The sequence below is a fragment of the Plectropomus leopardus genome, chromosome 12 (genome assembly GCF_008729295.1).
Source record: "Plectropomus leopardus isolate mb chromosome 12, YSFRI_Pleo_2.0, whole genome shotgun sequence".
NCBI lineage: Eukaryota > Metazoa > Chordata > Actinopteri > Perciformes > Serranidae > Plectropomus > Plectropomus leopardus.
The window spans coordinates 12,796,101-12,810,504 of NC_056474.1; the positions used below are offsets into that span (position 1 = coordinate 12,796,101).

The 14,404-nt window shown below is 36.7% G+C and overlaps 1 protein-coding gene across 1 annotated transcript in view; it reads left to right on the forward strand.

Annotated features, from left to right (window-relative positions):
* Positions 1-7,619: 7,619 nt before the first annotated feature.
* The window catches only part of LOC121951385 (oxysterol-binding protein-related protein 1-like), a 34,672-nt gene continuing 27,887 nt past the window's right edge, over positions 7,620-14,404 (forward strand). The window contains exons 1-10 of the mRNA XM_042497685.1: positions 7,620-7,689; positions 7,977-8,157; positions 8,902-8,987; positions 9,057-9,131; positions 10,579-10,690; positions 10,806-10,891; positions 12,015-12,159; positions 12,343-12,410; positions 13,742-13,786; positions 14,088-14,161. Coding sequence (XP_042353619.1) covers positions 8,034-8,157; positions 8,902-8,987; positions 9,057-9,131; positions 10,579-10,690; positions 10,806-10,891; positions 12,015-12,159; positions 12,343-12,410; positions 13,742-13,786; positions 14,088-14,161 — 815 coding nt within the window. The 5' untranslated portion in view covers positions 7,620-7,689; positions 7,977-8,033. The remainder of the gene's footprint in view (positions 7,690-7,976; positions 8,158-8,901; positions 8,988-9,056; positions 9,132-10,578; positions 10,691-10,805; positions 10,892-12,014; positions 12,160-12,342; positions 12,411-13,741; positions 13,787-14,087; positions 14,162-14,404) is intronic.

The following is a 14,404-nucleotide window of genomic DNA, read 5'->3' on the forward strand; positions in this document are numbered from 1 at the left end:
ATGGATTACATGTAATCAGGATTACACAATCAGATAACAAATGCTCTGGCTAAATAAAAGCTGACATATGACCGTTTTAGACAAGTGCTCCACTTTGTGGCAGACACGGTGGGAGGAAACAGAATGAGTCAAGATGGAGGGTTCAAGTGCTCTTTTTGTGTTATGAGAGCAAAGTCCTCCATGTGGCCATTAATTTAAATGCAGTGAAAATAAAGTTACACAAATTAAACATCCTCCAACATCATAAAGAATACACATGAGTTTGTGCCAGGAGTGTTTTTGTAAGGGTGATTTGACAAACCATAGTTCTTTTACTCATTATTGTGTTCGATACTCAAAAGTGATTTGGCCAGCTCTATGTGCCCATGTCTCAGTCACTGGTATGTTTTTTTATTTATTTATTGTTTTACAAAGCTACTCCTGGTAAAACTCCTACATACTTAACCTGTCTTTTGAATATGAAATGATGAAATTACAATCTCTGTTAGCAGGACTTTTTGCGTCTTTTTGTGCCAAAAGTCAAAGCTGAATAGGGAGAAAAAAGCATTTAGGTTCTCTGCACCTACAGCATGGAAGAATCTGCAAAATGATCTTTAGTTTCAACACATGGTGACCTTGTATTAATTTAAAACCATGGTGAAATATAATGAATCTTGGCTGTCTGTGTGCAACTGTTTAATCTGGTCGTTCTGTATTACTCAAATCTTCGTGCTTTTATTTGAATTTTATTTGTTGTTGAAATTCTCTGTTGCTGCTATTCTTGGCTGTAGGCCTCCTTTGTAGAAGAGATCTTTGATGTCAATGGGAAAAACCTGGTTAAATAAAAGCTAAATGAAAATAACTGAAATAAAAATGAATATGAAAATTAAATATTTTTTGCACTGAAAATATTTGGAGCTGTTTAAAGAGGAAAAGATAGAATATATGTGAAACTCAGTCTTTTGTGGCAGACGCTATTGTTATAGTACGAGGCAATTTTGTGGTACGTGAGATTGGTCTTGGTCTCAACACCACTTTTTGAAGGTCTCAGGCATTTTTGGATGGTCTTGTTTTGGTCTCAGAAAAAGAGGATTTTACTTCATGGCTGGTCAAGAATGAAATTGCTTGTGCAAAAAAAGGTGTTCGATAAAGGCATGATTTCAGCTCCTTTTTGTTTTTCACTTTTCACTTTTGCTCATAGAAAAGAAAGGAAAATTCCCCCATTCACCTCTGCAATGCCCTTTGATTATTTTATCCAGACATTTATTATGAAACACTAAAACATCTACTGTATCTAGGCAGTAAATATTCTATGGGCGTGATGCATCCCCCGAATATTCAAATTTGCTCAACACTTCCACCCCACTCTATTAAAAACAAAACATTTAAAAAAAAAATGCTATGCTACAACAGACAACCATGCACCCAAAATATCCTAATCATAATTCTCTCTAATACCCACCATACCCCCACCCAGTGTGATGCCATGACTATAGCCTGGTACTGTATATGGCATTAATAAAATAAGTAAATGAATAGGAATCGAAATTTTTTTGGTGTTTTTTTTCATGGCAATTTGGATTTTTTAGATCATTTTGAGGAGTGCCAGTTGTTTTCATTTTCCACATTTTATCATAAATGTGTCATGCAGTGTGGGACTTATATTGTTGTGGGCTTGGTCCCGTCTCGGTCTGGATACACTCTAGTCTTGGTCATGACTTGGTCTCAGTTGAGGTAGTCTTGACTACTACACTGGTTTAAGATGCAATATTTTTTTGTTTGTTTGATTTTAAAGTAACCCAAAAGTATTCAGATTTTTTTTCTGTAATCCAAGGGATTAGTAACAAAGACACCACAATAAATGTAAAACATAAGTATCACAAAAGAAGTCACAATATACAACCCGACACGAATATACAAGATAAACATCACCATATGAAATATGATTCTAGAGGTAGAATACTTCATAAAAACATGCACATTTAAAATAAAAAAACATTAGTAGCAGAGGACTTTTTTTTGACAAAAGTAAAGACATTTAGACCATAAATTGATGCAGAAGGTACAAATTGGTGCATAATATCTTACCAAAATGCAGGAAATAAAGCTTGATGCTCTTAATTTTCTGGCAGAGGACCCTCAAACAATCCGTTTCACATGTGCCCCGCCCACCCCCGGGCCCCAACGTTGACACAAAACCTTTGCTTTTGCACTGGGTGTTTAAAGAAAGGACACAAAAACTAAACACTAATGTTAAACTGTAGATCCTATCGTGCTGAATGTACAATGGCAACATAATTACATACTCTATATTAGACATACTGCAGCAGACTGCGGAGTGCTGCGTGCCTTCTCTACAATTATCTTCTCATATTTCTTGAAAAGAGTTCAGTTTACAAGAACTCCTCTGCACTTTACAAAAAAAAAACAAAGTTTACAACTAGTGAATCCCAGTTAGTGAGCTTTTAATAGTGTGTTTTACACCATAGGTAAGCACACCACACATTGGAATCAAGGAGAGAGACAGACTATTGATCTGTATTAGCCGTAACATTCACTGAACTCATGCTGTACAACATGAAATATAGTAGAATCAAAAGTGATTTATTGGTGGCTATTATCCTCAAAATACAATTTAAAGCTACAGTTTTAAAAGAGCACAATGTTTCAAAAGACATATCAAACCTGATTCCTTTGATGGCATAACTTCAATAAGCAGTCAAACCTCCCCGACAGACAGCTCTATGTGAAGGGAATACATGCTGTACTTCTTTCCCCTACCTTTCCCTCGCTTGCTGTCTCTCTCTCTGCCTGTCCCTAAAATGTCCCTGCTGGGGATTCTATCTCCTGGTTCCTTTTGAAGCAGTGGCCTCTCTTTGCCTCCATTATCTTGTAATTTGTGAGGGATTACGCTCTGGAGCACACACAGTCCACCCCGTTGCTTAAGAACTGTGACAGCTTACAATAATTGCCATGCTAATTAGCAAGAACTAGCCCAGTGCACTTCTTTTCCCCCACCAGACCTGATTTGATGAATACGCTTTGATTAATGTCTGCAGCAGTTTTTCCAGAACTTCAAAACCATTATAATGAAATATATAATAATAAGGACTAATATATGTTAACAAATAAAATGTAGAGACTATATTGTTTTTGAAGAGCAGAGAGAATGTGCATTCGGCAGGGCCACTGAGAAGGTTTTATTTAGGTGTTGGACCAGTATAGGGAGCCGTAATTGCAATGAGATCAATACAAACATCCCTGGAGTGTGGAGCGAATTATGATCAGCTCAAACATAATGAAAAGAGAGGGCCACCTTTAACCCATGATGCATTTCTCCATTGATGGAAGTGGTTCCTCTTTTCTATAAGAAGCATTAGAGCTGTACACAATGTGGAGCATGGCACTAATTAGAACCAACGACTAGATATGTACACTTAAAATTAAAGGGAAGCTGTGAAGTGGCTGCAGTCCACATGACCCTGTCTGTGTAAACAGCTGAGAGAGCAAGCACATTTTCAACCTTAATGGTCTGCAGCTTCAACAGTAGTGATATATAAAAAGTATAGTGACGCTTAGAAGCAACAAGGCCAAACATAAATAAATGCTTTTTGCAAACCCATCAAATCTACGTTTTTTTGTATTAAATGTGAGACCTCGCTAGCTATAATTGTAAAAACACTATATGAATGTGGACTTTAAAATTTAAGTAACTAAACAATATTTGCAGATATATACATTTTCTGCAACGTTAGGTTCCATAATGTCAAACTGCTGCACAGAAATCATTTGGTGCATCTCATTTGTTTTTCTTCTTTGTCAGAGGAGTTTGTCTTTGTTTGGCATAATCGTCACGATTTCCTGTTACTCTAAATTCCCTGTGTGATCTGACGGATGCATCTGCAATTTAGGCACCGCTGAGTTGGCCTCTTTAGAACTCTGTTGGATGTCTCTTGTTGCTTTGAAAACTCATACAAAATAGGGCTGATTTGGAGACTTCTTTTACTGCTAACAAATGCTCCTGATACTATCTAAACTCAAATGACACACCTCTGCGGCATCGTTTGTGCATGTGATCGGAGCCAGCACATCGCACAAACGCACAAAGTGAACTAAGCAGCTGCTCGGGCCTCCTGGCCAACAGAGGGCCCCAAGAGCACATAAAATGTTCATGGATGTATTAAGAGAACTGGATATAGAGTTGAATGCGGGGCCCCATTTGTTTCTATGATAGCTGCTCAGTGGCACATGAAGCCAAAACGCTGCTGCGTATAAATTACCTGGATTATACTGCACGGCCAAATAGCAAGAAATGATCAAAAAGTCACAGGATAATTACCTCAAAATCAGCAAAGGAGAAAAAAAGGAAAAGAAAGTAATAAAACAAAAAAACAGAATCAAAAACAACTAAAAACCCAAACAATTCAATAACCTCAAGAAAGTGTTAATTTCTTTAAAAAAATTCTCTTTCTCTTTCCTGAAACATAATTTTAAATACATAATTAAGACAATACAAATGTAAAAGTTTTTTGATAATTTCCAGGTAATTTCTTTGTCACCTTTCACTAATTAACTACTAACCACTAATTTTAGTAATTTTGCCAAGTTATGTTTTTTTCCTTTGTTTTTAGAAGACATCAAACCACTTTTTTTTAGGTTTCAGAGGTTTAAACGGTAGTGAAACGCACCTGAATGCAGCATACAAAAACTGATGTCAATCCAGGTGTTAAAGGGTTAAGGATCCTGGTATTGGTATCATAATTTTTCGAAACAATACCAGCACTAGACAAAAGTGAGGGTGAAATCCAAAGATTTATTACATATAATAAAAGCCAACAATGATTATAAACTGCAGCTCAGGTAAATGAAATAATAACACGTCACTGAGGGAAGGGCCCCCAAAAGTCAAGAGCTGGCCCTGCAAGTGATTTTGTGTGTTAGTATTCAAGTCCTATGCCCTCAAAAGAGACATCTCTCCTCTCACAGGCGACTAAATAACTCATCTTTGAAGTCCTTGCTGACACAAACTGTAGCTTCATTACAGCCTGACTTCCCATCACCTCCTCTACCGGCTATGCACTTACCTCAGGGGACCTCATTGCCTGAAGTAAGCAGGGCATTCAAAGCCACACACTCAGAACTGACAAGAGAAGTGACATTCAATATCTAAAAAAAATGTATGCAGTTAAAGTTAAGAATAGTACAGCCCAAAATGTCTCAGATGGATAACCTTTAAAATGGGAGTAAGATGCAATTAAGGGCAGATGGTTAAATGTGACTGTGATGTGTGGATTTCTGTGAGGTTTTTGTCAAGACATTGTTCATTTTTCAGAAGCTTAGGCTATAAACACAGATGTAACTTGTGTGGACATCACCTGTAGCAGCAAATACTTCCATCTAGTGTACAAAAGAAGAATTGGACTCATGAACATTAATAAGTCAAGAACAGCAAAACTCATGGCAACTATCATTTGGAAATATTGTGTGCTTATATGTAATGACATAAGCCACAATTTTATTTCTAATGTAGCTATAATATAACTCAGAATTGGAATAATGTTTTCAAAGGATGGAAGAGAGGTATAGTTCATATGGGTAGTTGGACTGAATGTTGATATTTGAAAACTTAGTGATATTGCTAGAATTAATCTACAGTAGTACAGTTTGGACAGTAATTATCTCTTCATTCAGAGGCAGATTATCATACAGTGGGCCCCTGAACACAGATGTGCAAACGGACCCCCCACCTCCAAAAGGATCAAGGCACACACACTTTATATTGCTTTGCCTGTTTTTGTGTCTCTGCTTTGCATCTCTTTGTTGTCAGAATGCATCTTTTTGTAGTTTTCCCAAACTCCATGTCCACCAATCAGCCTCACTTGCTTTCTGCAGGTGAGTCATTGAATCCATCATCACCTTCAACGTCACGGTCTGGTTTGATGCTTTGGGCAACATCCACCTCAGTCATGTCAACAAAATCATTAAATGAGCAGCAAATTCAATAGGTAGGACCAAGAACCACGAAATAGCATATTCAGCTGATTGACTAAAATGAAAGGACTATACAAAGAATTGGATACACATACACACACACACACACTACACAACCAATACAGTCACTTACCCTTCTAGCAGATATAGGTCACACCCACCAAGTGGGCCACATTAAGCTTTTTATTTTTATTGCCCCTACTTCTCTCAGACTCATTAATGCTTGAGCTAGCTTGGGTGCTTGACCCTTTTTTATTATTTATTTATGGTGATTTTTAAGGTGAACTGGGCTGCACTCTGCACTGTATGTAGTGACATGATATTTGTCATATGTCTGGTTATGTGTTGTGAATGCACTGATATTTTAACACAAATTAATTTCTAACAAATAAATAAAATTATGTTGATTTTGATAGGGATGTTGCAGTTACATGGTAGTTCATGCGTCACCATTCATATGGTGTCAGAATAATCTAAAAAAAAAATTACTTCCAGAGTGGGAAAATTCATGTGAAGGCCACCTCAAGTTGGAGAAACCACTTGGAAAGTTGATAAAAAAAAAATTTGGTACATGAAACACAGATTTGTCACCATACATGCAGGAACAACAAACATTTATATATTCAGATATTTCGTGTCATTTTTTTGCTTACATGTAATTTGTAATATGGCATTAAGTTGTAGCTGCTAGCTGCTGTCCACAAAGAGTGATGAAGAGATCATTTCAAAAGAGTCAGTTGGCTTTATGTTGTTGTATCGCCATCTGTGTGTCCCATTTCTGCTTTGCTTTGTTTGTTATAGTACTTTGTAAACTCTGTTTTTAAAGGCGCTATATAAATGAAGTTATTATTATTATTATTATTATTATTAGTTGTGGTAGTAGTAGTAGTAGTAGTATTGCCCTTTCATCCTTTGAAAATATTATTTCAATTCTGAGATATGTTATAGCTTCATTAGAAATAAAATTCTGTCTTTTGTCATTATATATAGGACACAATATTTCCAAATAATGGTTCCTGGGGTGACAGAGCCTTCTCCATAGCTGCCAGCTCTGTCTGAAACTCTTTCCCAAAACACATTTTCACCAAACTCTCCCAGTTCAAATCACTTATCAAAAACAATATATTGTGTAATGTTGTGTATATTTTATCATGTATATCCTAATCTATTTTATGTTTTATTTATTTATTTTGCTTCTGTAAAGTACTTTATAAATAAAATGTATTTTTTTATCATTATTATCATTATTATTATCTTGCATAATCCAACCTGGCAATGATACTATATCATTAGAAAGAACAATGTACAGCTTGTATTATTATTTGTTTATTGTTATGTGGTTTTTGTTTGGACTATGGAGGGAGTTCATCCCATTTTTTCCCCCTTTTATAGGTTTTTTTTGGGGGGAATTTTTCCCTAGACGATGTGAGGGTCTAAGGAGGGATGTTGTATACTGTAAAGCCCTCTGATACAAACTGTGTTTTATGATAATGGGCTTTATAAATACAACTGAAATGAAAATTGAATTGAACCCCTACAGCTGGCGACGCCTCTGCACACACCCCCAGTTTAGCTGCTGCCTGGTCACGTGACGGCTGCCAACGCTGTCAGCTGGTCGATCAAATTTCGGTTGTGAAATGATTGTGTCCCTCAAACTCTGGTCAGACCAAACCAAAGTCTGCGAAAGTTTGGTGGAATAAGACTGGAAAATCCTGACCTGTAAGTCTAAAGTTGTTAAATCATGCTAGCTAACGTTATTAGTCAACAAGCTAAGTTAATTAGCAAGCTGGTTTGTGTTCCGGTGAAATCGTCCTGAGCGCTTTGGTAATGTTGTGTCGTTTATTTTTAAGTTTTCCCTCCTCATTCAAGCTAAAAGAAAGCAAATAGGCGTGTTAAGTTAAATTAACTTGTTTCTAAAGACTTAAGCTAACGTTAATTTGCTGCCAAGAAGCTCTCTGGTTGTGTTTATGTCTGTTTTACAGACATTGGGTTTTTTTTGTCCCCAGTATCTTGGACAGGGATTAAATTAGCTTCATTATTGGGCCAAAGGAAGTCAAGTGGTGATGGAGGCAGACTCACTTGAGGAAAAGCTTCTCCTTTATGCCAGAGAGGGCAGTTTTTCAGACATCCAGAGGCTCCTTCAGTCGAGAATCGACCAGAGCAGCTCTCTCAACATTAACTACAGATGTAAGTAAAAAAGAAAACGCCATTACACTGCAAATTTGATATGTTGATTTTTACTGGTTGATTTTTTTAACTTTTTTTTTTTAAATATAGGAAACCAATTGCCTTGAAAAGGTTTAGTGAGTATAGCTTATTCTTAGTATATTCTTTCTTATATCCTTATGTTATGTTTGCTTTTTTCTCAGTGTAGTTAGTTCACAGAATTATTTTCATTTCCACAACATGCCACACTGAACATCTTAAGACAAGACTATTTATTGTGGAAACAAACTAAATTATACAATCAAAACAAACAAATATTTGAACCTAAAAAAGGAAATAAGGAAATAATCAGACTAAATATTTGTCTTGATTTTACTTAAAATTTCAACAGGAATATATGTCATGCCATTTTATCCCAAATATCAATACTTAGTAAAGCTTCAGCCAACTTGCAACATTCATACAATTTTTCAGTTAAGTCTGACTAACTTGGTTTACTTAAAAACTTCACTTGTCATTTTTAAGTTGCAACAATATCACAAAATTAAGCAGATGCAACTAAAATAGAAGTAAACGTAACAGTTAGGTATGAAATATGGCCCTACATGAACTACAACTAATATTAATTTTTGCTTTCCTTTATCAAGGTAGTCGCTTTCCTAGATTTATGAAAGTAAGATCAGCTTGTGAGTTTGTGTTGTACTCTCTGGTTAACATGATTTTATGTAGCTTGGAAAGTGTTCATGTTCCTTTCTGTCACTGTAGCTAAGTCTAAAGCCAGTTCAGGATGGACGCCTCTCCATCTGGCCTGTTACTTTGGGCACACAAATGCTGTGGAGGAGTTACTCAAGGTGAGAGGTGTTCATATTATGTCCAATAAACATTTACAATCTGTGGAATTTACTGTACTATATTTGCAGGCAGGTGCTGATGCAAATTTGCAGAACAACATGGGTGACACACCTCTACACAAGGCAGCCTATACTGGAAGAAAGGTAAAAAACACAACACAAAACCTCCCTCTGAAAGCTGGAGCAACATCACTTCTCTTGTGCTGCTTTTAAATGCCTATCACAAGTATTTAAATCTTTGAACATTGAGCAAATGGGTGCAATTTATGTCAAAAACACGTGAATGAGTGAATGACCAACTTGGTAAGAAATGTTCCATAAATTGCAAAACATTAGTAGATTTAGAAAATAATTTTGAAAAGGCTTGAAGGAAATATCTGGAGGAGGAAAGAAAAAAGCTAGGGAAAAGCTATATTTTTGTTAATCATAATTTCGTATTTTAAATTATGTTATGAACTTACAGGTTTTGAAGCAGCTTTCAGGTGATTTTTTTGGTACTTTTTACTAATTTCTTGCCATTTTTTCATCTTTCGTTGCTTGTTGCCTTCTCCCCATGTTTTATGGTTAAAGGGATAGTCCAGAATTTAAAAAGTGTGTGTATGTGGGGGGAATACTTATGCATAAGCGGTATATTACATACAGTAAATGCAGGCTGGAGTCTGACAGGGAAGCTTAGCAATGTAATGCTATGGAGCAGTTGGCAACAATTTGTATTTTAACCACTTAAAAAAACTCCCACCACAAAGAATCGAGATCTGTTTAAGTGTACACTATATTGAGTGTGTTTTCACTACTGTACCAAAATGTTAGACCGTGATTTCAAATGGGAAAAAGGAGCTGTTATCTTGCTCTCTTTAAAGCCAGACTCCATTGAGAAAAACATCACTGAACACTGGAGCTGCTGGTCTAACATTGCCTCAAACACCGAGTTTGTTTGTGTGATTGTGTGACTTTGGTGGTTTAAATCGTTAGTACAAATTCACCATAGTCACACAATAACACAAACTAACCAACTGATCCAAGCAACAGTAGACCAGCAGCTCCTGTGTTTGGTGAGTTAAAATGACTGTTCTTGTTAATAGAGTATTGCGGCTTTGTTTAGAGCATAGATGGGGAACTGAAGCTGTAAACCGCCTCCCTGTCAGAACAGGCTTTTTGACATTAAGGTAAATCTGTGAAAATAGTCTCAAGATAACGCACACTTGAACTGATTCGTTTTTTTATTTTTAGGTGGGACTTGTCTTAGGTAGCTAATTACACTTTGTGGCTGGCCCCTGCAAAACAGTAGATCGCTCAGCTTCTATGAAGGACTTAAGGTTTCTTCTCCAAAGTAGGGACATGTCGACTAACGTCTACTATTTGGGATATACTGTCTATAGATAAGTACCTCATTTCACCCCATTTCAAAAATTCTGCACTATCTCTTTAACTTTAATGAGGGGTGTTCATCTGAAACTAGTGATAAACCTTTTTGTCAGCCAAATTAATGTAAACTGTCACAGACTCCACCTGATATTTTCCATTTTCCCATTGAAGCTTTGGAGTGTTGGCAAATGATGGTCAGATTTTTATTTTTTCTTTCCTTACTAAGGAGATTGTTCTGTTGCTGCTGCGGTACGATGCCTGTTCCAACATAATCAATGGAACAGCCCAAATCCCTAAAGATGTCACAGAGGATGATGAAATCATTACAATGCTGGAGGGTAAGAAATGATGGGATTTTTTTTTCTTTTTTCTTTTTTTTTTCTAAATCGCTGATGGCATCTCATTACTGTAGATAAGATGCCCTTGTGCTCAAATAGTGTTTGATTTGTGCAGCTGCAGAGAGAAGAGAGACAAGGCGGCGGGAGGAGAAGCTTCTAGAGGCAGCCAGAGAGGGGGACATCTCCACTCTGTCTAAACTGGTTAGCTTCTGACCTTTTCTAAGAATTTTTCAGAATATATTACACTTTGACAGCATCTTTATTTCTTAAAGAAGTGTTTCAATGCTGGATGGTCTTTTCATAAAACTGTGCTGTCTGTGCAGTAGAAAAATGCAAATACATTTGAAATGGGAGCTACATGACCCGAAAAAAACTGAAAAAAGGGCTCTTGCAGTCGCTTGTGATCAAGAGGGAGAAAACTGACAACTTACTGCAGTTACTGCTCCCTCTGGTGGGTGACGAAATATGAGCTTGGCCATTTTGACACAGGAAGCAATAAGGCGGCTGACTGGTAATAAAAGATTCGGAATTACAGTTCAACAGTAAGCCAAAATATGTTTCTGAAAACATTTAAGAGAGGTTTTTATATGATCATTACTGCTCAGTTTTATTGTTTGATCTTAGTTTTTTTCAGCTGTAGTTTTTATAATACAGGAAACAATGTGGTGCCCATTTCCTGTTCATAGCTCTCGTAATACAGCCAAACAGTGTACTAAAAGAAGTTTCTAAAAGCATTTTTGGGGAAAGAAAGGCAATCAAGTAACATCATCACTGCCTAGTTTTACCGTTTGATCTGGTTTGGTCTGAGTTTGAGAGAGAAAGGGGGGGCAGCTCTCTGTCTCAATCTGCTTCTACACTCTTTGTGCCCATAGTAGTACAATCTGTAGTTTGAGCGACGGCCCCAGAGCCACCAAAAGTCCACCGAATGACACAAAACACAGATTCGAGCTGGGAGATCTGGGCACTGTTAAGATGAAAGTAAGTTTATCAACGTCATTTACACATATAATCCACATTGTTATAATACAAAGCTAGTTGAAAACCAGCTCCCTTTACATGTTTTGTGGTATCTGAGATATTGAAAAAATGCACAAACTACAGGATTACATTCAGAATTTGTCCACATTCTAGCAGCAAAAGTCCAACATATCTGATATATTTGCCAAGGGTCTGAAATGTAGGTGACAATGTTGAATACTAGACAGCCACAAACAACATAATATCTGCCAATTTACCATAGATGAGTTCCCATTGCAGTTAGATCTGTAAAAGAGGTAAATCAGTGTACTCTGCTTTAAGTTGTTTTCTGTCTCATGTTGTTCAGCTCAGTGGGAAAGAAGCTCCAGACGTTCACTGCAGAGACTCAGTGGGGAATACGCCCTTACACTGTGCAGCCTACAGGGGGCAGAAGCAGTGTATTATAAAGCTGCTCAAGTCTGGAGCCAGCCCCACTGCTAAAAACAGCAATGGTATATCACTTAACTTTAACCTCTTATTACTCTAATATATTAGTGGTGCAATAACAATCACAATGATGATTTTAGAGTCAGAGGTTTTAAATAATACACATTAAAATTAAAAAAATAATAATCTGCAGCATTTTGTGCTGGTTACGTCTATGTATTTATTGCATGATGATTATTGTGTTGCAGACCAGACAGCAATGGACCTGGTCCGCAGTGATGAACTCAGATTAATTCTAGCAGCCTATCAAGACAAGGTAAGTGCAGATGAGTAGTTTTCAATCAACCTGGTAATTATGTGAGGTAGGTACCGGCAGAGGATTTAAGCTACAGTTGCATATTTTTTTCATTTCGTTGCATGTAATGTAAAGCAAAACATGACTGACACATAGTATAAGACTGGTCACTGTATGGTCAGATTGTTAAAGGAGTAGTCAGCGGTAATGTCTATAATTTGAATTTCTGGATATTAAATTCTCATCTGCAAATTTATGTAGTAATCCCAATAATATTTGTCTACAAAGTGTGCTGAACTTAGTAGCATATCACATGACCTGGTTTAGGTATGTTTGAGACTTAGTGTGTGACCACAAATACTCATATACTGAATATCTTGTAAAACAATTTGATGATGCTGGCAACATATTATTTACACAAATGTGGACCTCTTCTGCTTTTTATCATTTTACTACCAAATCTATTTGTGTAATTTTGCTTTCATCAGTATTTGTGACAGTCATGTCTTTTGGAACTTTGTATTCAGGAAGGCAGCGAAAAAAGCTGACTATATATTAAAATGTAAAAAAAAAGCTTCATTTCCTTACATTTTACTGGTAAAAACAGATGCACATGGGCATTGTAGCTGCAGTACAAGACTGCGCCAGGCACAGATTTTGAGGCTGGGGCATAGAGTGGCGTTCATAATAGCTGTTTGTCATTTGCAACAGTGATCATAAATTCCTAATCATTGTGGTGATCCTCTGGCCTCTTCACTATCCACACCAGTGGGCAAATGGCCCCACCAAAGCTAGCAATGACAAAACTTAATGTAATTAAGCAATTTTATTGGAATTTACCCAAGTTCATTCACATTTCCCAGAAGATTAAACATTTGGATTTTGGGCTTTTTATGAGCTAATAACTCATTTTTTTGTACTGAAGCACTTGGTGTGTCTAGCACCTTAATCACAGAGTGCATGTTTGCATTTCTCTTTCAGGAAAAAGTGCTGTCCTGCAGCTGGCCAAAATATAGGTGCACACAAATATCTTTGTGCATTTTCTCCTTTCACACATCTCTTATATATGGTCTTGTGACTTTAGAGAAAAAAAGCAGCAGTCATTGCTCTTGCTTGGATGTCTGATAAGCCTGGCACAGCTTCAGTGTAGAGCAGTGCATAGTCATGGTGGGAATTAAAAAAAGAAAGGCCAGGCTATTAAGTAATTAAAAGATATATCATTTACCTTGGAAACTTTAACTGTTGTACCAAAAACCTGAGCTGTGTGTTTCTTGTGTCACCACAAAATCATTAATGCTGTCAATCAGGCTGTGTCTGTACACATGTCTGAAAATTGTTTTTCCCCCACAAAGGATGTGGACAGTGGGGTGCAGAAGATGGAAGGCACTCTTTGGAAGGTACCCAGACGTTCAAGTGTTTTCTTATTTCCTCTTAATATGTCAGGCAATGTTTTTGTTCAGATACATTTGATGGTGTAGACTGATTTTTTTTGTTTACTGTTACTCAGCACATAATTATCATTATGATATACAAAAAATCCCTTCAGAGCCCCTCAAGTGTTACCTGAAATTCTTATTTTGAATAAGATGAAAAAAGATCAGTAGAAAGAGTTTAAAATGAATAAATTGAAATGTTCATTCATGTGATTTGGTTTTGCTGCACAGTTTATCTGTTGTTTACTTTATGTTTCTCTGACAGAGTTCACGTTTTCTTGGATGGCGATCACACTGGGTGATAATTGAGGAGGGGACTCTCTCCTGGTACCCCAGACAGTGAGATAACTTTATATGTATGCAGTTTTCTTATGTTAAAAAATATGCTGCATATATGTCTAGTGTATTGAACTTTCTGTATGTATGTTTTTGCAGTGGTAGAAGTTTCTTTCTTGCTTGTTCATTCTTGATTTGCTTTGTGTAAAATACCTAACTTAAGCAGACAATGCCTTCTAAACTATAGTGGCTGAAATATAAGAAAATCTCATTTTCTCCAAACAGTTCTTGTAAGAGGTGGAGGCA